The 23,966-nt window shown below is 44.4% G+C and overlaps 1 protein-coding gene across 2 annotated transcripts in view; it reads right to left on the bottom strand.

Moving 5' to 3' along the window:
• The window catches only part of TRAF3IP2 (TRAF3 interacting protein 2), a 170,556-nt gene that overhangs the window by 92,252 nt on the left and 54,338 nt on the right, over positions 1–23,966 (bottom strand). Inside the window, exon 4 of one of the 2 annotated variants that reach the window (XM_069234596.1) lies at positions 9,587–9,735. In XM_069234596.1, coding sequence (XP_069090697.1) covers positions 9,587–9,735 — 149 coding nt within the window. The remainder of the gene's footprint in view (positions 1–9,586; positions 9,736–23,966) is intronic. The other variant, XM_069234597.1, reaches the window with a different exon arrangement.

Below are 23,966 nucleotides of genomic sequence, written 5' to 3'. Positions count from 1 at the left end.
GCCAACTATGCCAGGATGGCATAGAGGGGGCAATTCCAGGATCATAGACATGTTACATGGCCATTTTCGGAGTTACCATTGTGAAGTAGTGACCTATGTGTAGTGCACGCGTGTAATGGTGTCCCCGCAGTCACAAAGTCCGGGGAATTTGCCCTGAACAATGTGGGGGCACCTTGGCTAGTGCCAGGGTGCCCTCACACTAAGTAACTTTGCACCTAACCTTTACCAGGTAAAGGTTAGACATATAGGTGACTTATAAGTTACTTAAGTGCAGTGGTAAATGGCTGTGAAATAATGTGGACGTTATTTCACTCAGGCTGCAGTGGCAGGCCTGTGTAAGAATTGTCAGAGCTCCCTATGGGTGGCAAAAGAAATGCTGCAGCCCATAGGGATCTCCTGGAACCCCAATACCCTGGGTACCTCAGTACCATTTACTAGGGAATTATAAGGGTGTTCCAGTAAGCCAATGCAAATTGGTAAAATTGGTCACTAGCCTGTTAGTGACAATTTGAAAGAAATGACAGAGCATAACCACTGAGGTTCTGGATAGCAGAGCCTCAGTGAGACAGTTAGTCACTACACAGGTAACACATTCAGGCACACTTATGAGCACTGGGGCCCTGGCTGGCAGGGTCTCAGTAACGCATACAACTAAAACAACATATATACAGTGAAAAATTGGGTTAACATGCCAGGCAAGATGGTACTTTCCTACATTTGGTGATAAAACAGAAGGGTTAAGGATGATGTTGCGCAAGGGTTGCAATTTTGCGTGGTCAGACTTGCAACAAGACTGTTTTGATAATATAAAATAGGAGGTGTGTGCTGGAGAATTCTGGTACCCTTTGATACGTCTTTACCCACCATCCTCACTGTGGATGCGAGTGTGGCTGGAGTGGGAGCAGTTTTGTCTCAATTGCATCAATGGGTGGAGAGGACAGTGGCATTTGCTTCAAGCTCTCTCACTGAAAGTGAGAGAAACTATTCGGTTATACAGCAGGAAGCTTTAGCGGCTGCTTGGTCAGTGGAATATTTCAGGACGTTTTTGTGGGGCATTTGTTTTAAGTTAAGGATGGATCACAAACCCCTAGTTAAAGTGTTGCCAGCAGGAGGTGCTGGTAAGGGTTCGGCAAGGTTGGCAAGGTTGGCGGCTTGTCTGCAGGAGTATGTATATAGGGTTGAATACATTCAAGGATGGCGTAATGTTCAGGCTGATGCTCTTTCATGACTTGCAGTAGATTGGAAACTTGTTGATGGTAAAGCGGTATTGATGAAGGGAGAAGAAGGAGCGGTGGCATGGATGGAGGATGTTGTGCAACATGGTTTAGGAGTATTCTCCAAAGCAGAGTGGTTGCAAGGCATGGTGAATGATACTGTGCTTCAGTGTGTGAGTAAGATGATTGTGGAGGGAGGAAGGAGCGAGAGTACTGTGGCAGTTTCTGTTAGACCCTATATCAAGGTTTTGGATGAACTATCATTAGGTGATGGTAGAATAGTGATGAGAGGTGACAAATTTGTGCCCCAGGAGAGTTTGAGAAGGAAAATTGTACAATTGGCACATGAAGGCCATTTGGGTCAAACTCTTACCCAAAGAAGGGTTGAGGAAGATTTTTGGTGGTCTCGTGTTGACATGCAAACTGCACAGTGGGTGGAAGATTGTGTACAGTGTAGGGAGAGTGAAAAAAGATTAAAACTTGGCAGGAAGTCAGTAATGGGACATATTGAAGATACTGGTGAGGTGTGACACACTGCATGTATGGATTTTATTGGGCCACTGCCTAGTGTAGGTCATGATCTAAGGTTCGCTTTAGTCTTGGTGGATGTACTTTCCAAATGGATGGAGGTTGAATTCATGAGGGAGGTGTCTACAAGGAGCACCATTTCCGTTTTGAAGGCACTATTTCGAAGGGAAGGTTGTCCCCACACCATTATTACTGACAATGATACGCAATTGACATCTCTTGAGATGAAAGAGTTCTTATTAGCTTATGGCATTGCGCATAGACGTACTGCACTTTATAATCCCCAGGCCAATGGTATTGTTGAGCGTATGAATCGTATGATCAATGATACAATTCAATTGGCTGTACAGAGTGATCAAAACATTGGTTTGACAGTACAAGAGGCGGTCTGGGATCATCGTACCACGCAGTTAAAGGACAAGGGAAAAACGCCGTTTGAATTCATGAGAGGGCGGAAGGCAAGAACAAAGTGGGTCCCTAGTTGGCTGAAGGATGACATGACTAAGATTGAGGAGAATATGGAAATTTTACAGTCAGGTAGAGGTTCTGGTATACAAGTTGGAGATTGGGTGAAGGTCAAGGATGGACGTGGGGTACTGGTTGGACTAAATTTCGGGGTCCTTTCGAAGTCAAACAAGAGAACACTTTCTATGTGGTTTTAGCAAATGGAGCTAAATGGAATAAACGCAATGTAGCCTTGTACCAAAAAAGGTAGCATACATGAAGGAAAAATAAGAGTCACCGATGCTGGGGAAGAATGTTATGGTTTTATGTTAGCTGAGGGGGGCAATGAGAGAGATGGAGGTGTTGTTGTTTCTCCGGAGTTAGCTCCAGGTGATGAAAGGAGAAAGGGACAACTCAGTGGAGAAAATGAAGGGGATAAGAAGGAGCGTAGAGTGGCAAGAGAGAGAAGACCACCTGCTTATTTGAATGATTATGTATGAGATATAAGTGTTAAGTGAAAAGTTCTGAAGTAATGAAAAAAAATATTTTTTCTTTGCATTCGTACATGTTTTCTTTTCTTGTATTTGTTTAGTTTATTGGAAAAAAAATGTATTTTCACATTGTATTTCAAACTCATGTATTTTGTTAGAAATTGTCGAGGGAGGGGGATGTGTTATATTGTGCCGGGAGGCCCGAGTGTTCTCTCGAGCCCGATATCTTATCTCGAGCCTGAGGGCGCTCGCGCTCTCGGATGGAATGTTAATGGGTTTTGAAAAAACAGAGAGCGCGTTTGTGGCGGAGAAACGCGTCTTCGCTCTAGTAGGTCAAATAAACAGAACTTACACTCGATGATTTGAGGTGTACGATGTTATTTTTATAACACAGTACCTCCTACAGCACCCAGCTCTTCTTCCTGACAGAATGTCCTCAGTCCAGAAGTATTCTGAAGTTGTGCGGTCAGTAGTCCAATACTTATACTCATTTATGTCCTTGAAGTAGGCAAACTTCAAAGGAAAGTCTTTATAGTTCACAAGACCCCGCCTCTCCCTGTCCTGGCCCGACACACTCTAGGGGGTTGGAGACTGCTTTGTGTCAGGGCAGGCACAGCCCTATTTAGGTGCAAGTGTCAGCTCCTCCCTCTACTCTAGCCCAGGAAGACCCATCAGGATATGCAGGACACCCCTCAACTCCTTTGTGTGACTATCTAGAAAGAATTCACAAACAGCCCAACTGTCAGTCAGACCGAGACGTGTATTCAGCAGCCAGGCAGAGTCACAGAATGGATAAGCAGGAAAATGCCCACTTTCTAAAAGTGGCATTTTCAAACTTACAATCTAAAAACCAATTTCACCAAAAGATGTATTTTTAAATTGTAAGGTCGGGGACCCCAAACTCCAGATCTTGATTTGATCCCAATGGGAAACTGCACTTAAAAGATATTTCAAGGCAATCCCCATGTTATCCTGTGGGAGAGATAGGCCTTGCTATAGTGAAAACCGAATTGAGCAGTATTTCACTATCATGACACGTAAAACACACCAGTACATGTCCTACCTTTTAACTACATTGCACCCTGCCCATAGGGCTACCTTGGGCCTACCTTAGGGGTGACTGACATGTGGTAAAAGGGAAGGTTTGGGCCTGGCAAGTGGGTACACTTGCCAGGTCGAACTAGCAGTTCAAAACTGCACACACAGACACTGCAATGGCAGGTCTGAGATATGTTTGCAGGGCTACTCATGCGGGTAGGACAATCAGTGCTGCAGGTCCACTAGTAACATTTGATTTACAGGCCCTGGGTGCCTCTTGTGCACTTTACTTGGGACTTACTGGTAAATCAAAGATGTCAATCAAGGAGAAAAGCAATCACCAATCCAATTTAGATAGAGAGCTCTTGCACTCTGGCACTGGTCAGCAGTGGTAAAGTGCTCAGAGTCCTAAAGCCAGCAAAAATGAAACTCAGCAAAGGATCATAAAAATAGGAGGTCAAAAGCCAAAAAGATAGGGGAAACTCTACAGAAAGGGCCATTTCCAACAGTGCCCCACAAATGTAAATGTGTAAGAGAAGAGTTATATTATCTGCATCCACATTTAGTCTGGCTTCCTGAGGCTCATCTTTCTAATTCCCAGATGACTTGGGGTATTATGCCCTTATTGCTGCTTGCAAGACTTCTGTCCAGATGGGAATAGCCCTTTTAGCTCAGGATAAGAGTTGGGGTTTGGCCAGACCCTGAAAGGGTTCATGAATTATTGCAGTGGTCACCAATGCACATGTGGTTTCTAATGCGGACGACCCTGTAGTAGTGATAACAGCCTTTTGTCTGAGTTGATTCTGTGGCCTGAACCTTTGATACTGTGTGGTGATTTTAATGCTACTCTTCACCCGCGGCTTGACTCTTTATACCTAGGGATAAGGTCTACTGCTCCTAGTGGCACTACTCCAACCAGGACAAAATGCACCAAGGACAGCCCTGAAGCACGTATGGCTTCTTATGTGCTTGTTGACATCTGGCAACATTCTCGGCCGAGGGAGACTACCTATTATTTGGTCCCCCATTATTCCCTTTCCTATTATTCGGTCCCCCATGGTTCACTTTCTTGGATAGACATGTTCTTTGCTAGTCAGTAGTTGTTATCACTCTGTATCTCCTCTAATCCAAGGGTGAATTCTGACCATAATTCACTCTCTCTTTACCTTTGTCTAGAGGGCTTCCCATTTATTGCTAGGCTCAGGGCCTGCACCTTTCATAGGAAACAACTTCTTGATGAAGATTTTATTCATTCTATTGACAAGAAGGTGAGGATTTTTTTAGACCAGAATCTTAGCTTGAATTCTATTCTATTGGTATGAGATGCCCTTTAAAGCCTTCTGCAGAAGTCATACATTAAAATATTCCTCATACCGGTGGAAAGAGCAAGGTCAGGTCAAAGTTCACATACGGTCTTCCCTTATTTCTATGGAACTAAGCGTAATTTGACAGGATGGAGGGACATTTACATCACTGTAGGATCAATTAGCAATTGCTTAAGATCCTCTCTAGGAAAGACTACTTGACAATGTGATTAAGAAGTGCTGAGGTAAACAATTAACTACTTTTGAAAATAGCAAAGAAGTGGGGAAAAATATTTTCCTTCAGGGTTGGAGACAGGGCTCTTGCGTTATTCATGCAATCATAAATAATAAGAGGAAGCAAGTGGGTGATCACAACTCATCCACAAGGAATGCAGATGGTTCTATCAGAAGCTGTATAGTGAGGATGGGGTTGCTTCCACAGATGCTATTGATTAGTTCATCTGGATACATCATCACCAAAAACAGACTGATTTGCAATGGTCTACGTTGGAAGATCCAATCTCCCTTTCCAAAGTTGAGACTGCAGTTGGTTAGTTATCAAGGGTGAAAGCTTCTGGCCCTGATCAAATTCCTCTTGAGTTTTATGCCACGTTCTCACATGTATTGGTGCTTGCCCTTTGCAATCTCTTTAACTCCCTTGAGTCACTGGGCCAGGTGCCCAGGAAATGGGCGGAGGCTAACATTGTGATCTTCCCCAAAAAAGGTAAAGACCCCTTCTTGTGTGGCTCATTCTGCCCCATATAGCTGATTAATGTTGACGCTAAGATCTATTCCTGGGTCCTGGTCAATAGACTATGAGCATGATTTAGAGTTTGAGGGTCAGGTTACGCCATCACAAATGTGACGGATAGCCCGTCTGCGGTATTACAATTTCCATAGGCTATATTGGATTGTAATACGGCAGACGGCTAATCCATCAGAGTAACCCCCTCCACCAAACTCTAAATCAGGCTTTTCCTCTGGTGATCTCTGAACTGGCAGATGATAACCAGCGTGGGTTTATACCAGGGCACGACAACACAGAGCTTGTCAATAAGGCAATTACAGCTTTGAAAGTCGGGTCAGCTGATGGGAACCCGGTTGGAATGATAATGCTCGATGCAGAAAAGACTTTTGACTTAGGGGGTCATTGTGACCCAGGCGGTAGGTGTTAAGGTGGCGGTAGTACTGCCAACAGGCTCGAGGTACATATCACCACATTATGGCAGCCAACCCGCCAATTTACCATTTATACCGCCATGGCGGTATGAACCGCCGGGCAGGGGATGTGAATCCCAAGCCCGGTAGCCGACAGAGTACCGCCCCTGGCATTTGGAGCCAGCCTACTGCCATGTTTTCCGTGGCATTAGGAACGCCACGTAAATCATGGCGGTAGGACCTACTGGTGACAGGGAATTCCTTTCCTGTCACCAGTAGGTGGCTCCCCCACACCCCCAACACTCACCTGACACCCCCGGACATCCAAACTCAGCCCTCCAATCCTCAGACTCCCCCCCACCTTCCATACACGCACACACCTGCAGACAAACACACAACGCATACACCCAATCTCTCATACTGGCATACACACATTCATACTCACATTCATACACACTCTCAGACACACACAACCCCCCCAACCCCCTCCCCTGTCGAATCCTGACTTACCTTGTCCGAGGAGATTTTCTGGCAGGGAACGGGAAAGGGGGCTGCTACCGCCAGCACACCCGCCAGTAGAACACAGCACATTACACGGCTGATGGCGTTCTACTGGTGTGGCAGTGCTGGTGGTAGCAGCGACGCCTTACCACCGTCCGCCAGTATGACCACTGCCAGATTTCCGCCCTTATTGTGGCGGAAGTCCGGCAGAGGTCATAATCTGGCAGACGGATGGTAGATGCGGTACTTTGGCGGCCGTCACTGTGGCGGTAGGTGGTTTTTACCACCATTGTCAAAATGATGGCCTTGGTTTCCTTGCCATTTCTCTGGGCAACCATGAGGGCAACAGGATTTGGCCCATGGTTTACTACCCGGGGACAGCAATTACACCAGGGTCTTAACGACACAGGTGCTGATTATGACTTTGGTGGTAAGTACCGCCTACCGCAGCAGTGACTGCCTCCAGCATACCACTCGGCGGCAACCATCTGTCCGCCAGATTATGAGCATTACCTGACTTCCGGCACAATAAGGGCAGAAATCCGGCAGTGTTCATACTGGTGGATGGTTGTGACTCGCCAGTAGAACGCCGCCAGACGTATTTTGAGCTGAAATACGGCCTGGCGGTGTTCTGCTGGCAGAGCGCTGCTGGCGGTAGCAGCACCCCTTCCTGTTCCCTGTCGGAAGACATCCTCGCCCAAAGTAAGTCGGGCTTCTGACAGGGGTGGGGTTTGGGAGGGTGGGGGTTGTTGTGTGTGTATATGAGTGTGTGAGTGCGTGTGTGAATGCGCCTGTGTGTGTTGTGCTTTAAGCGTGGTTGTATGTGCATGGGTGAATGCAAGTAAGAATGGTGAAGTAAGTGCGTGTCTGCATATCAGTGTGCCTGTGTGTAAGAGTGTGTGTGAGTATGTCTGGACGAATGCGTGTATGCCAGTGAATGGGTGTATGCCACTGAATGAGTGAATGCATGTGTGGTTGTGGGGGCAGGTGTGTGGTGAGTGCATGTCTGCGTGTGTGTGCGTTTAGGGGGTGGGGGAGAATGCATGTATCGGAGGGGTTGGGGGTGTTTAAATCGGAGGTGGGGTGGGGATGGGTGTTTGGTACAGAGGGGTGGGGGTGTCAGGTGTGTGTAGGGGTTGTGGGGGAGCCAGCTACTGATGACAGGGAAGGACCCTGTTGGTTTGGAGACAGCAGGCAGAGACTCACTCTGCCTCGCAGCGGCCTGGCTGGGAGCTCCGTCCAATCCAAATGCTGTGTCATGCCTCCAGCGGCATGAAAGCAGTGTTAGGATTGGCTGCAGGGCAGGCTGGGAGCCTGTGCCTGCAGTAGAGGAGAGACGTGGAGCAGTCAGAACACTGACGCAGCGCGTAAGGTAAGTTATTTTATTAATATTATTTTCTTTGGTTAAAACCCCCCACCCCCACCCCGCACTGTCCCTTTTCCCTCACCTGAGATGCTGCTGATGAGAAGGCTTTGCAGATGTTTCTGAAAGCAATTGACTGTCACACTGTAAGTCTGGCACCATAGTCCTCGGAAGCTTGCAAACTCATCTGCGGAGTGCCTCAAGCTTCATCGCTCAGCCCCACCCTCTTCAACGCATACATGATCCCTGTGGCCAACATCATCTGTGCACATGACATCAATATCCTCTCCTACTCTGCCTCTCAGACAAGAACCCCAACACAAGAAAAAAGTTCACTGGCTGCATGAACAAAGTGGCTAGCTGGGTAAAAGCCAACTGTCTCAAGCTCAACCCTGACAAGACAGAAGTAGTGATCTTTGGTAAGAACACCTCACCATGGGACTCCAACTGGCGGTGAGCCAAACTCAGACTGACACCCAGAACGCACACCTGGAGCCGAAGAATAATCACCGACAGCAAAGTGGACATGACTGCACAAGTCAACGTAATCTCTGAATTCAGCTTCTGCACCCAGTTGACGATGTTCAAATGGTTTTCAAGCAACACTAGAAAACCTGCCACTCACACCCTAGTCATCAGCAAGTTGCACTATGGGAATACCCTCAACACTGAGATAATCAAGCAACTCACTACAAGACTTCAAGCCATCAAGAGCTGGGCTGACAGACCCATCCCCAACTTCTGACACAGAACTTACATCACCCCACACCTCAGGGAACTACACTGGCTCCAGATACACAAATACACTCAATTCAAACTCCTCACAAACACACTCAAGGCACTAGACAACTCTGGCCCCACCACCCTGAACAGTCGTATCTTCTTCCACCAACTAACCAGATACCTCCACTATGCAGGATTCCTACTTGCACACATCCAATGCCCAAACAGAATAATAGGATGGGTACTCTCTTGCATCACTCCTTAAGCAGAGACCAACCCTCCCACTCCACATCAGAGCCTGCTCCTCTCTTCTTGAATTGTACAAGAAGCTGAAGACATGGCTTTTCAATTGACCAACCCACTGTAGGCAGGGTTAGGCACACACACCTACTCAGTGCCAGGACACCCATGCGGGTAATAGTGTGATTTACGAATACACGTAACCGAATCAGCCACAACCACTTTTTGTATGTAAAATTAAGGATCACAAGATGAAGACTTAGCCTGATGCTGAGCTACATAACTTGACACTTTTATTGAAAGGCTAACTAACTGACTTCCAGAAAAGGTGACATTCAAAATGTAATATCCTTTTAATATCATATATTTGTACCACTCCATGGATCAATATGAAATATACGGACTGCACTCGCTGTGCCAGTGGTTGGTGAGCATAAAAAGAAGTATGATACTTTTGGTGAAATTCCTAGTTTCATATCACTCCTGTTAAAATTAAGATGGGGGATGAAACAAACATATGATATGAGCAAATGAAACAAGAACGACAAGAATAAAAAAGAAAATAACAATGTGACAACTCACGTAATTCTTTTGGCAAGTTACTTCTTCTCACTGTTCCCACTTGTGGTGCAGCCTGGGATTTAATTCTGGTATTGTGCACTTCTGCATTAACACTACACCCATGCATGTTATCTTGATGCAAATAATCTCTGGAAAGAGAAGACATGTCTCTGCAAGTAAAATTAATTTAAGGCAATATTTGTAATCTTATTAAAGGCAAAACAAACACAACTGTAGGATGAAAAAGCTATAGAATCACGGATTACACTAGTTTGTAGCAAACACGCGCTCTCCCTTTCTGGCTTCACAAAACTACTAAGTCTCTCCTTAAGCAATTTATAACTATTTCATAGACATTCAAAGTACAGAGGTAGCACAAAAATGGAGCATAAATTTAGGTACTATGTTGAACAAAATGGCTCAATAGTTATTTCAAGGGTATCAAATTATTCTTTATCGCTCTTTCTTCTGTGCAATCTCAGACATTTGGGCCTCAGCTGGTGCCTGGTTCATTATGCTCAGTAGGGATTGGGGGGTAGATGTTGGCTAAAGACTATCTAACAGGCAACTGTAACAGGCTGATCCTCGTTTTTTATAAAGATGGAGATTTCTTGGCTATGTTATCTTTCTGGTCAGGCCTTCTTAATTAGGAACAGCTTGTAGAGGGTAGCTGGTGAACCAAGGTCTTGCTCCTTACTGGATACTACACAACATTAATCACCTAAACAACATTCCCCAGTCATTCATTATCTCCTACAGTCATTTATGCTGTTTTTGTCACTGTCGGACAACTTGCTGCTGATTGATTGAGGTGTGCAGATCAATAAGAAAGCAAGGTCACAGCACTCATTAGTGTAACAGGTGCATTGGTACCAGGGAACATAGCCTCCCAATTAGCCCAAATTATGGAATTCATTTTTTACCTATGTTAGTTGGGAGATTTCCTCACTGCAATAGAGAGGACTGCATCCTCTCTATGCCACTGTAACCAAGACTTGATTTTCTCTTTCCACTGACTGTTGTAACTGAAAATGACACACTGATTAAATATACAACTGATACATGAGGATTATAATATGAATCCTGATGAGAATTATAATATGAATCCTGAGCCAAAATGATTAAATACAATAAGCTATGTAAATGAAATATGTGCTTTGGAAACAACTTTGCAAGCTCATGTACTGAGGTGAAATGAATGACGTATCTAAACTTAGTACGATATCTTGTAAACACCAGTTTTAAGATCCATCCTAGAGAATATTGTCACTGTGTGAAAGCAACTGATGTGGCTTCAAAATGTGACTAGCATTAGTAAGGGATGCAATAATCCCAGTGTCTCACACCTTTTAATTGATCTGTTGCCACTGGACTCACCAACTGTCTGAGTGAACAAAGCACAGACCCCCACAATGTGAAGGCACCAGCCCCTGGTGGCAGTTTCCTGGCACAATAACGTTTCTATTCCATTAGACATCAAAATGTATATTTAATTTTGGTCAGTACTGTTTGCAGCACAACACTCTGAGGCCACTTCTTGGTCAGTACATCAAATTTAATTCCACAAATTAACTGAAAGCATACATTTTGATTCTTGATATCCTGACATTTGTTTTTTGTCAAATTTTCCATGTTATGTTGCACTTTTGTTACCCACGTAATACTTCAAAAACTGAATACTTCTGATTTGTACAGTGAGTTAATGAATCTGTCTCTCGTTCTAGCTGAATTGTCTATACAGAATAGATATCTATACTGCCCAAAAGTGGGTTGGTGCAGTTTCTTTTCATAATACAGCCTCACTGTTGGTGGCACCATACTTGTCAACAGCTGCTTCATATTCCTAGAATACTCTGAATTTCTTTAACATTAATAGTCACTTACTACTCAAATACCACAATGAGCTAGTAATAGTCATTTGCTACACGAGAGGTGGGGAGTAAAATGACAAAACCAAAATATTACCCCCACCCAGGTTGTATTCATTTTGACATTTTCCCAGTTTCATATATTGATGATGATGCTTCATGAGGTACCATAATGTTTTTGAGATGATCATCACTGCTGAGACATACAGTAACATGCATGGCTCTGGAGAGCCATGCTATCCTGCCCTCTGTTGTTTCCCTAATTGAGGTTGATAATCATGCAAGTGTACAATGGATTCTTCCTGTTTAAGGACTTGGGACTACCTTTTCCCCCGGCGCTTGGTAGGACTGGTAGTGATAGCACAATGTACAGTAGTGAAGGAAGTGGCATTTTCCCTGTTCTCTTGCCAGGGTAATGATTACTGTGCCCCCAATAACCCTACACTCTCCTCCACATGGCAAGTCATGAAAAGGTTGCCTTGTGGCCGTAGATGCAATGATCATGGAGTAGACCTGCATCCTGTGACTGGAAGACACAAAATAGTTCAAATATTGCTCAAGAGGTGACTGGACAGCCATTTCAACCAGCACTTTGTTCCAGGATTTCTCATCTCCCAAGGCTGAGCTGAACACCAGTGTAGGAGAGAAGACTGCGATCTAGAGATAGTACTCTGCTAGTGACTCCCTTCCTTTCCAAGCATAGGGTAAGCCTGGACTCAAGACTCAAGGAGAATCAAGGGGAAGCACTGCTATGACTGTCCTGTTTGAGGAAGTCTGTTGCTGATGAGAGAAGATATTAGACTTCGCCTTCAGGAGAAATGCATCTCTGCAAGTGAAGCCCAGACTATAGTTTACCTGAAAAGTCATGGGAAGCCATATATGGCCTGCATCAACCCCGGTAGCATGAGAACCTCTCACCCTGGTGTTAAGAGTTCATCATCCAGTACTATTTGTCTTCTTCACATAAGGCCAAGGGAGAACCATCTGCTACGACTGAGAGGGAGACTCCATGGTCCCTAACACTGTTTCTATTGCAGGGAAATCTGTGTGTACATCAGCTTCAAACCCTGGCCTCTTGACCACATTCAAATCTTAAGAGGTTCAGGAAATATTCACATTTGCACCCTTGATCTATAGTCTCCTACCCTGTCTTTACTGAGATATTGCTGCCCAAAATCTGTGCCCACAGAGTTATGGGCACATTGACACCACTGATAAACTTCTAACTGCAACTGGTGGTTGCCAAATGATTATCCTTCCAGACATACTGTGCCCTAGCCAAGAGATTCTAGCGTGCTGGAACCAGAAACAACTGTACTCCCCCAACGATTAGTCAGTGGCTAGTGGACATCAGTGAATTGTGCCTAGCACTGGTTGCGGCTTCATCATCCTTTTAAGCCATGGTCATCGTTTGTGAAGCTTGGGTGGACACCTCAGACCGTTTAGGGAGATACCAAAGTGTCAGCTTGGGTCCAATAGGTTTTGTGGCAACTGCACTGAAGCCTCATAAATTGACCAGTTAGCTGACACCTCGAATCTATGGAGTGCAAACAACCCAGTCCAGTTAGCCCTAACTGCTCTGGGACGAAAGGAACACATTTTCATAACCATGTTGCTAATGGCTTTGATAACAAACCAAGAGGTCATTAAATATCAAACACCAAGAAACTTCTTGAAAAAAGAAACCAAAGAGAGATTAAAGTTCTGATGGCATACTATGTACCAATGATAAAACCTGCCTGCTAGATTTCTTAGGATCATGGCATGCACAGAAAGCATTTTGGCTCTTTTGTAGTGAGCAAGGATAGCTTCTGGAATGCAATGACTTCATTACCCATGAGCTAAGCCAAACTCAATACATCTAGCAGTTTGTGTCTTTGATTCCTGCTTGTTTGCAGTCAGTGTGCCTAAAAAGGTCTTCAACTCAAACGTATATGGGACCTACCATCCTGTAGCAGTCCTCCCCAGGTATCCAGTATTTGGAAAAGTCAATATTCTTTCAACTTCAGGTTCTCACTTTGACCCTAGTGTGCTGGAAAGAAGGCAGGTGGTATCTTGTTTTGCCCAAGCAGGCCAGTTCTCCTCAAAGTGGAATCACTTGTATAGCATTGCGATTAGAAAATGTCCAAGTGCTTGTGCTGACCTCATTAAACAGCAACACTGTATCACCCACAATGCAATAAATAATTTCTGAGTATTACTGAATACCCTTTGTTGGGAAAATGGGCTCTAACTCATGAAAATGTCTGGTTTTTGCTGACCTCTAATATTTGATGGTGAGCCTCTATAGTGGAGTTTTACATACTGTGATCTCTGTTTGAATTTAAATATGAGCAGCAATACTTAGTGCTCGCCTTTTATCATGTCTGTGGACAGAGATGTTAACGATCTGTAGGTTGCAGGGGATGTGTATGGAGAATATGTGGGTAGCATACAGGTTACATGTGTGGGTATGGGTATTGTGAAGTACAGACCTTTTCTGATGGGGACAGGAATCCATTTTGGATGTACTGTGTGTGGATGATGTTCAAGAAGGAGGATGGAGAGAGTCTGGTAGACAGACGCGTACATTGTAAAACATTCCTGATGTGGTTTGAAGTGAACCAAGCTCCTGTGAAAGGTAGGAGGATTCTTCCCCAGAGGCATTACTGCAGCCAGTGCTGTATAGCAGTCTTCATTTTTGCCTCTGTTATGTGTTTCCCAGAGAGAGAGAACTCCAAGCTTTAGCACCTTGTCCTGCTAAACTTTGAGAGAGAAACTTTATCTTGAAGGTAATATTCAGGAATATTGCATGGTAAGTATAATTCTACCACAATATCAAGGCCTAAATATTGAAGACAAAAATGTTGAAGGGGTAAGTGCATACAGGGAAGTATAGATTTACTACTCCTAACATATAACATATAAATACCTTGATGAGTTATTTCATCATGGTACATAGCTGTGGAGTTAAAGTATGTGTATATATATATATATATATATATATATATATATATATATATATATATATATATATATATATTTCTACCTGCTGTAATTTATCTTGGATATTTAGGTCTCAATATTATGGCAAAAGAATATTTACCATCTTCGAGAACCAATGTATCCTGGCCAGTGAGGAGCTAATAAACATAATCTCAGGAGCTGCCTAAAGCCAGCTCCAGAGAGGATCTCTGAAATCAACACTATTGTCTAGAAGACCAAGATAAATACTGTGTAGAAACCCAGGACAGAAAACCAGCATTCTCAATGACCAGTGTGAGGATTCACAATGCAGTGTAAGAGGGAAGAGACACATGATTTTTGATTGATAGCTTCCTTACCATAGAAGACATAGAATGAGAGCTGAATTCTGCCTGGTAAAAGAAACCATTGCCCACATGAAAAAGGTGATTTCAGGATTCCATTGCATAAAAGAGAAGTCTGCCTTGAGTCATAAGTGCCCAAGTCAGGCTTCTCTTCTGATAAGTCCAGCTGCCTCATGGCAAAGGAGCTGTGCAAGGGGCTTGGGTCATAACTTTTCTGAAGAAGCTGCATATGCCTTGAGAGAAGATGCTGAACTCACTGTTTAGAAGGGTGATGGGAGTGTGTCCCGCTTGAGAACATCATTTAGAAAAGGAGAACACAGCTGGGTCAGAAGACAAAGAACTAAGATCAACCAAGTCTGGATCTCCGGAGGCTCCTAGAAAGGTGGTTCTGGTGGGGAGCTCACCACCAGGAAGAGAACAAAGATGCGCAGGCACAGGATGGCACTTGTTCATAGCCACCTGCTGGGGTCTAATTTTGTAAAAGCCTGGGGTGGCTGACCCCAGCAGAGGTCCCATGATTCTGAGGATTGCTTGGCAATGGAGGTCCACAAGTCCAGAACTTTGAGGACTTGGAAGTGAAAAATGTAGTCTGGTTGGAATTTGGCTTAACCTGTGAATGAAAACATAATGTTAACAGCAACACGCATTTTCTGAAGTTTACCAATCTGTAGAAATAAATGTGCTGACTGTGAAGACAATAGGTCAAAATAGGGTTCTGCACTGTGGTTGTACATGTTAGCATCTGCTGGCATGCAATTTCTCATTGGGTACTGTTGTAGATGGACTCTCGCTCCTAGGCAAGACTGCTGGGTTAGGGATGACAACACTTTTGTTTGTAGACGACTCCTACATCAAGTTGCAACTGTCGGCCCAACCCTCCCCGCTGGCAAGCAGTACCTGACCAAAATCCCAAACAGTAAAAAGAGATTTCTGGCAGCCTTTATGCATGGACTCTCGAATGCGACATCCCTGGGGAGTTGTGGTGGAACAGAAGTTACCCTTTTCTCATGTTAGCAATATGTCTCATTCACACACAGACAATAAAGGAGATGCAGGGAAGTTTTCAATTGGTTTATTAAAAAGACTGCAATCTACTGTGAAATGCATGAGCTGCAATGATTAGGATAATGCACAATGCAAACATCAGAATAGTAAAGATGAGAGTTGTGAATACAAAGACCCCCCACCATCTTGCAATAAACATCAAATGTAAAATATCCCTAAAACCCTAGCATGGAGAACCTAACCTCTAACCTAACAAGAGCTAGGTGTGTTAAGCCTAATCTGCCAGTACCAGGTCCATAAGAAGCACCCCCAACTCTTGTTACCTTGGAACAAGGTCTCTAGATCAAACTACGTGGTGACACAAAGGCTGAGTCTGAATCAAGACAACGTGCAGCATAGATGGCGTCGATAGCATCTGGTAGAAATCCATCAGATACCCTTGTCTGCATGAGATGTATTTATACAGATCTTGCAGGACTCCTGATGCAGGTATTTTCCCAAACAATAAATAAGGAGGCATGCTGGGGGTGGTAACAATTGTATAAACAATTCCCTACAAAAGTACATTGTGTTCCTGTCACATGCCTTCACAGAGTGGCACCGATAACGTAAAATCAAAACTTTTCACCAGCTATAAACATAGAAGCCATTTTTAAAGACATCAGTAAATAAATAGACTAAGACAGAGCAAGTTAACGAGGATAGAAGTCACTAGGTGACGGAGGCAAAGGCCTACAAGCCAGAAGGCCAAGCTAAACTCCTGAGTCCCATTAAAACAAAATAGGATCCACCACACCTTACCCATTGCTGGAACAAGGATGACGCCACAGTGATGACACAAGAGAAGGTGTATGAGTTCAAGCTAAAATGATCTGAGCTAAACACAAGTTAAAATCTTATTACAAGCTTGCTAAAATAGCAAAAAGCATACAAAGAGATAAGAGTGAGACCATGACAAGCACAGCAGGCCAAAGCCAATCTTGGCAACAAGGCAAATTGGCATAGTACTTTTGAACCTTCTGAATAAAGCCAATGGTCAAATCAGTTAACAGTAGTACTGATCTTGAAGAATGTCGCCAAAGTCATCGAAAGAAAGTGCATCCAGGGGATTACTCTACTTTATCAGATGTCAAATCAATGACAGGATTGGCAGGCGGATCCAGGGAGCAGAAGTGTGCAGCAGTCTCAAGTGCAGGATCACACGCAAAAGCAGTACCATTCAAAGTGCCTGAAGGAGCCAGATAGTTGACAAGGGGTGGCTCATAGGTGGCCTCGCGAATCAGCCTCAGTCTCATGGGGTGGGACTGTAAATTAACCCTCATCAGGAACACTAGCAGCTTTTGGTCCACAGGAGGCACCGGGGGAACAGCAAGGCACACCGAAGGTAGACACTCAAAGTGGCGCCAGGTGCAATGGAAGATTGGTTGCACGCACCATGGGACTGGTCAGAATGACAGTGACCAATCATGCTCCAATTCTTCGAGAAACGGAGCACCAAAGAACTGCACCATGCGATCACGGCACAGCTGGGCTGGTGGTAGTCACTCCATCACTCCGCTAAGCTGAGAAGGCACAACCACTGCATATCAGGGACAGCAGCAGCAGTATCCCGCCAATCAATGCCAAAGTCACTAGAAAGCCCCCAAACACACTTGAAAAGAGTGAATGGACAGCTGATGGAATGATTCCGAAGACAGTTTGCAAGATGGAAAAAAATCTAGACCCAAAAGCCTTAATGAAGTGCAGAATCCCTGTACTGCTTGAGGTGTTAAAAAGTCTGGAAACCAGCTCTCCAAAGGGCCTGGGGAAGTTGGCATTTAATAGGGATTGTATTTTGGCTGATGATCTTGCTATCTGGAGAGGATATGTCTCTCTGGCCGATGTCAACGCAACTTGTTTCTGGAACAGTAGCACCTTTAATTTGCTCGGCTTGTCATAATTAACATTAGTACTATCAATGTGAGGCCACAATTCTGCTACTCTTACCTCTTCTGTTGGTGGAATAGAACATGTCCACAACAAGTTCCAATCTGAGACACTGAAATTGCGTAGGCAATTCCTGGTCTCATTCTGTAACATCTCTGATTTCCCAGGACCACAAAACTTCCATTCGAAAGTATATGAAATGCTGGCTGGACCAAAGGGACAGGAGTACCCCTCAGTAAGCATACCAAGTTTGTGACCCCTGCATTGCAAAAGCCGTGAAGTGACATCTGCTTGCAGATCATTGAATGACTAACAGTAGTCTCGCATTCACTTCCGCTCAAAAAGACCTCTGTTTTGCTGTTCAGACATTTGAACTTGAAAGGCAACTCCAACTCTTTTTTAATAAAGCTATCTCCTAGCTGCTCATATCTGCCTACAGCAAAATGTTTCAAACATTTTGTGAAATGAAAGGTGGAAATTGGCAGATTTATAATGCCATGTATAAGCCATACTGTTGAAGGACTTTCTAATATTTCTATATTAAGCATGGTGTACCTTGCTTCTTTTTCCACCATTATCTGTTGCTCCCTCGACAATTTCAAAGCAGAGAACAAGTCACTACTGTTAATGTATTTCCATGAGATGCGGACATTTTTCAGAATCTGTAACGTCCAACCCGACTGCATGATGGAATGCAGCTGACTTTGTCCATGGTGTAAAAGGGACATGTCATTCTGTATGATATCAATCGCAGAAGGCACTATGGCTCCTATTATGACTTTGGTGATCTCTGAGCGAGACCGCCAAAGCCACGGGCACCAGAAGACCGCCAGTGCTGGCAGTCTTCCGCCCGCCAGTGCTGGTGGTCTTCCGCCCGCCATATAATGGGTACTGCTGGATTTCCGCCACGCTTTGGGCGGATATCCAGCAGTAGCCATGCTGGTGGGTGGTGGCGCTGTGGCGTTGCTACCACGTGCACTGCCCGCCAGTAGAACACAGCGCCCCTTCCTGTTCCCTGCCGGACAACCTACTCGCCGGACAAGGTAAGTCAGGTGTCTGACAGGGTAAGAGGGTAGTGTTGTGTGTGAGTGTGTGGTGTCTGCATCTGTGTATGAATGTGTGTGAGAATGCCACTGTGAGTGTTGTGGTGTATACGTGGGTGTTTGAGTGTGAGTGAATGCAGGTATGAATGTTGAAGTGAGTGCGTGTCTGCACATCAGTGTGTATGCGTGTGAGTATACATGTTTGGAGGTTTGTGTGTATGTTTGCCTAAATGCGTGTGAGTATGTGTGAGTGAATGCATGACTGAATGCGTGCGTGTGAGTGAATGCGTGTCTGGAAGTCTAGGTGAATGGGTGTATGCGGGGTGCGTGTGGGTGTCTGTGTGCATGTATGTGAGTGGGGGCTCTATTTGAGTAGGGGGGTGGGAGGTGCTGTGAGTGTAGGGGTTGCTGGGAGGGTATGTGCTTGCTGGGGGGGGGAGCCATCTACCGGTGACAGGTAAGGAATTCCCTGTGACCGGTAGCCCTACTGCCATGGTTTTCATGGCGGTGCTACTGCCGCAGAAATCATGGCGGTAGGCCGGCTCCTAATAAAGCCAGCTGTCCTCTGTGGATCGCCGGGTCAGAGTTAAACATCTCCGGCTCGACGATAATGAGGCGATCTTCACCGCCAGCCTGTTGGCGGCGATACTGCCACATTGTCATAATGACCACCTATGTTATTAGGGGTATATATATATTGTTGGACAGAGTACTCATGCCTTAATAAACAACTGCTATAGCCTTGTCCATATTTTCCTCATCTATCTGCCTTAAATGTGCAGCTGCTTCCATTTGAGAAAGCTTACATATTTCATTGTATAGGCATACAGGAATCGTTTTGAGTGTGACTTTCTTGGACCTAGCAAGAAATCGTGCAAGTCTACATCCTCTTGTAGGAGGCTAAGGTGCTCTTTAAATGCTGCTACGGTGTTAGTGCGTAACCACTGGTGGCACAGTTTACCCACACTGTATGTGGGAACTATACCTGAGTGCTGACCTGAGACATAGCAAGGGTCCGGCCAGCTAATCTTGAAACCTCCTGAGGAATTATCAAAACAAGCCTGACACCCATTTGTGCCTATTGGCCATAATAACCAGCCGCAGGACTTGAAAGTGTGGAATTATAGGTACCACCCTGAACCCATGCATTTAAGTCTTCCTCTGTGACATTGAGGAATGTTTGGCAAGTGTGAATTTGGCTGGTGTAGGGATACTGGGCGCATTCATCACCTTCATTTTTGTGAACCCTAGGCAGGATGTTTGTTGAATTGTATCATTCAAAAACATCTTTGGATAGGAATAAGGCATGCTCTTAACAAAGCTTCCCTACCCTGAATTTGCCAATCTTGTGTTCCCCATACACTTTTCACATCAATAGTGTTCTTCCAGGATTCATAACCCTCTACAGAAAGTCGGTAAACAAGGGAATCTGAATAGATTAATTTGGTGTCAGTTTGTGAAAATTTCCAAATCTTGGAAGGTGGTAGTTTGAAATAATATGACTCGGCATTCGCAGTGTCATGCCCAGAAAAGTATGCAATATGTCTATATATGTACAGGTGGAGTTGAACAGTGTTCCCACTATGTGAAATTAAATATTGAGATAGCAATAGCAATGTCCCCAATGATTGTAACAGAACATTTCTCCATGATTCGCTATGTTTATGTACACATCAATTCAGTGTAATCCTGCAGCTTAGCAAGTATTGAATCAACTGTTTGAACAACCCAGTCATCAGAAACAACATCAGGTGTGATTACATCAATCACTGAAATGTTGAATACATATGGAATTAATATAACCTCAGTAGGCCCGTAAATATCGAAGGAAACTTTATCCCAAACAATCCCATTTGGAATTGGAACTTCTGAGTTGTTCACAAGGGACCAGTCTTTTCGGACCTTATGTGAAGAAAGGTAGGGTGTTAGAACTTCATCCTCTGGCTCGACAGAAGAGCGTTGAAAAGATAATGACCATTTATCAGGAGAAAGAAAACAGTCACAAAACCAATCCATAATAGAAAGGCAAGCAATGTCAGAAGTATCCACAGATAATACTAAGGAAAAAACAAATTGTTATTTTTAAGCCATATGTACAGCTTATGTGTCTTTGAAACCGTTTCAGTTGCAGGTGCAGATGAATTTGAAGAAAAGTCATCTAGATCGACAAAGTAACGAGAAATAGTCTCTGCAAACACAGGAGCCAGTGCATTACTGGTGAATGTATCCTTTTCGCATGGAGGCTCATAGTAGATGGAGTTATCTGTTTGTGTTGAGTTGGAGTAGAAGACAGCCACATCTTGGAGAGTTCTTGTTGGTGAAGTGGTGACAGGAATCAGCAGAAGCTCATTTTCCGTCCTCCCCATGCTCGAGGAGGCATTCGTAACACTGCATTGTTGTACATGCTGGTATAGTCAGAAGTGTTGTTGTTTCTTCTCTGAAGAGGTATGTTCTGTTGGGTAGTGAGAGAAGACCAGGAACTACCCAAGGTACCTCTGGGTCTACTGTGCCGGACTGGCCACGTGGTGAAATTTGATGTTGTCAATGGAGACAATTTTTTTTCATTTGGAACCTGGCAGTGGTGGTAGGATGATAGTTCTGGTGCCTTGATTTCCTAGGACTGGAACTGGCGCTCTGTAAGATGGGCCGAATTCCTTCTTCACAGCAATCTTCTCACAAACCAGATCCCCAACTTTAGGAATCCAGCCTGCAGAAGATGTTGGTAAATCCCTTATTCCTAAAGTGGCAGCACTGATGGACAAATTATCATTACGACATTGCTGAAGCTTCTGTAAGACAGTGAGAAGTTCATTTACGCCAAAGGTGTGTCTTCTGCCATCATACCAGGGCCATCTAGATCTGAAACATACAGGGGTATCCCAAAGAGGACCTCATAAGTAGTGCATCCTCCCAAGGACCGTTTTAGCAGATTATTCAGTGCTCTCTGGACCCCATATAGGTGATGAAGCCATCTGCGACTTGAACCTAATACTCTAGGGCCCGTATTTATACTTTTTTTAGCGCCACATTTGCTCCGCTTTTTTACGCAAAACGGCGCAAACCTACAAAATACAATGGTATTTTGCAAGTTTGCGCAGTTTTTGCGTCAAAAAACGCCGCAAATGCGGCACTAAAAAAGTATAAATACGGGCCTAGGTGTTAAGGGTTGCTTTAGATCTCAATTCCTCCTCTCCATGACCGAATTACTCTCGGGATGGTTGGGTGAGGAGTAATGGAGTTTCACATCCATCGTCCTCATGGTGTCCCTGAATGCCTTAGAGGTAAAGGCAGGGCCCTCGTCTGAAAAGAACGCTGCAACCGCAGATGTACCGATAAAGCTCAGCAAGTCTTTTTATAACAGTTCAGCATCAGCCAAACACTTTGGCCATACCCACAGGAATCTAGAACAAGAATCAATAGCGACTAAGATGTATTTGTATACACCATCAGGTTGTAAGGGACCACAATGGTCCAGGTACACACATTGTAGTGGCCTGTTGGACAGTAAAAGGGATGTCTGCAGTGTGCGCTTGATGTCTGAGCCCTTTATTTGCTGGCAAATGTCGCAGCAGTGAACATATTGCTTGGTCTGTTTGTACAAGCTCGGCCACCAGAAGCGTTTCTGTAAAAGTGTTAGTGTGGCCGCAACACCAGCACGAGCGGATGCAACACCCTCATGCGCTGCTTTGATGAGATCTAATCTCTGGTCTTGGTTGGGGATCACTGGATCTCCAACCCCAGGAATTGTCGCAAAGGCAACATTCTGTGCACAGATATGGTAAGAATACTTAATAGGGTATGCTTTTGGGAGAGGCTTCCCTTCAGCCAAAGCTTTCACAGAAGCCAGAATTTCATTATCTAATCTTGTGTGGTAACGAGTCACTGTAGCAACAGAAGCCATAGCTACTGCGGATTTGGCCGCTTCATCAGCCAAGGTGTTTCCAATAACGTGTATTCCTACACACTAGTGGCCCAATGTATGGACTACATGAGCCTCTGGTAGCTTATCCTTAAGATAAGCCACCCTCCCGCACAGAGTTCTCTGTTTTATGGTGTTCCCCTTGAGTCTCTGAACCCGTTCAACCGCCAATGATTAAGATAATAATTGCAGGACTACACACAGTAGTACGAATAACACACTTTCAACATGAGATATCCTGGATCTGTATGTTCTAGTGCCAATATAAAGAGCTTTAAGTTCAGCTAATTGTGCTGTGAAGACCCCCAGGGTCTGCATGTAGGTATTCTGAGGGTTGCATATACCATGTTTCATCACTCCGCTCACGGCTGCACAAGTGGTGGAGTACTGATGTTTTGTATGTATAGCTGGTTGTGCTGAACCATCAGTTTGGTATCTGTCAAGTGGCAAGATTTTGAGAGGTGCGGGGTACCCCTGTTTATATTGGAGAAATTATTGTGTTTGATGATTTGGATCAAAGATGTAATCAACATCAGTGGCTGTCGTGGAAGCTGCCCATTGAATTAAACGGGGATGTAATGCTTTAGCGTTAGGATATCTTGCCTTGGTGACAGCCTTTATAGCCGGCACATGGGTTAACAACAATAATGTGTTTCCCTTGGGCAAGTGGTCTCTCTTTAATGACAGCCATCTGTAGAGCAGTAAGAATATTTTCTGTGGGTGCAAAGCTTTGTTCTGCATTGGAATATAAATGTGATTTATATGCTATGAGCATGGTGACGTAGGTGACCCAATGGCACCAGCAATAATTTGGAAGACTAAATTTGTTTTGTTGTCACGTGTGTAAGTGTTTTGCTTCTAGCATGTCTTGCTGCAATCCTCTAAGGATGCACGTGCGTTCAACTGTCCAGTGTCTGCTTGAGAAATTTGGGCGAATAAAATCATAGAGTGGTTTGATGCATTGTGCATAGTCTGGAATGTAAGCTGTGCCAAAGTTGAAGAAACCAAGTAAAGACTGCAGTTTCTTGAGTGTTTGGTGGTTGGAGTTGAGCAAACTTTTCTAAAAAGTGGGGGCCAGGCTCTTGCCCTCATTTGATAGCTCGTATCCCGGGAACAATACACTTAGAAAGGCTATTTTACTTTTCCTAAAATTGAATTTGTAGCCAAGAACTGCGAATCCTAGAACGATCCGATCCACCCAGACAAGATGAATGTTGAGATTGTCATCTGTGAGATATGATATCATCCACACAGGACAAGGCCTCAAGATCAATATCACGCAATACTGACGTTACATGGGCTGAGAACAGCCCTGGGCTGTTCTTATAGCCT

Source organism: Pleurodeles waltl, chromosome 5 (assembly GCF_031143425.1).
Source record: "Pleurodeles waltl isolate 20211129_DDA chromosome 5, aPleWal1.hap1.20221129, whole genome shotgun sequence".
Lineage (NCBI taxonomy): Eukaryota > Metazoa > Chordata > Amphibia > Caudata > Salamandridae > Pleurodeles > Pleurodeles waltl.
The sequence above is the reverse complement of the archived record's forward strand: the minus strand, read 5'-3'. Positions and strand labels throughout refer to the sequence as shown.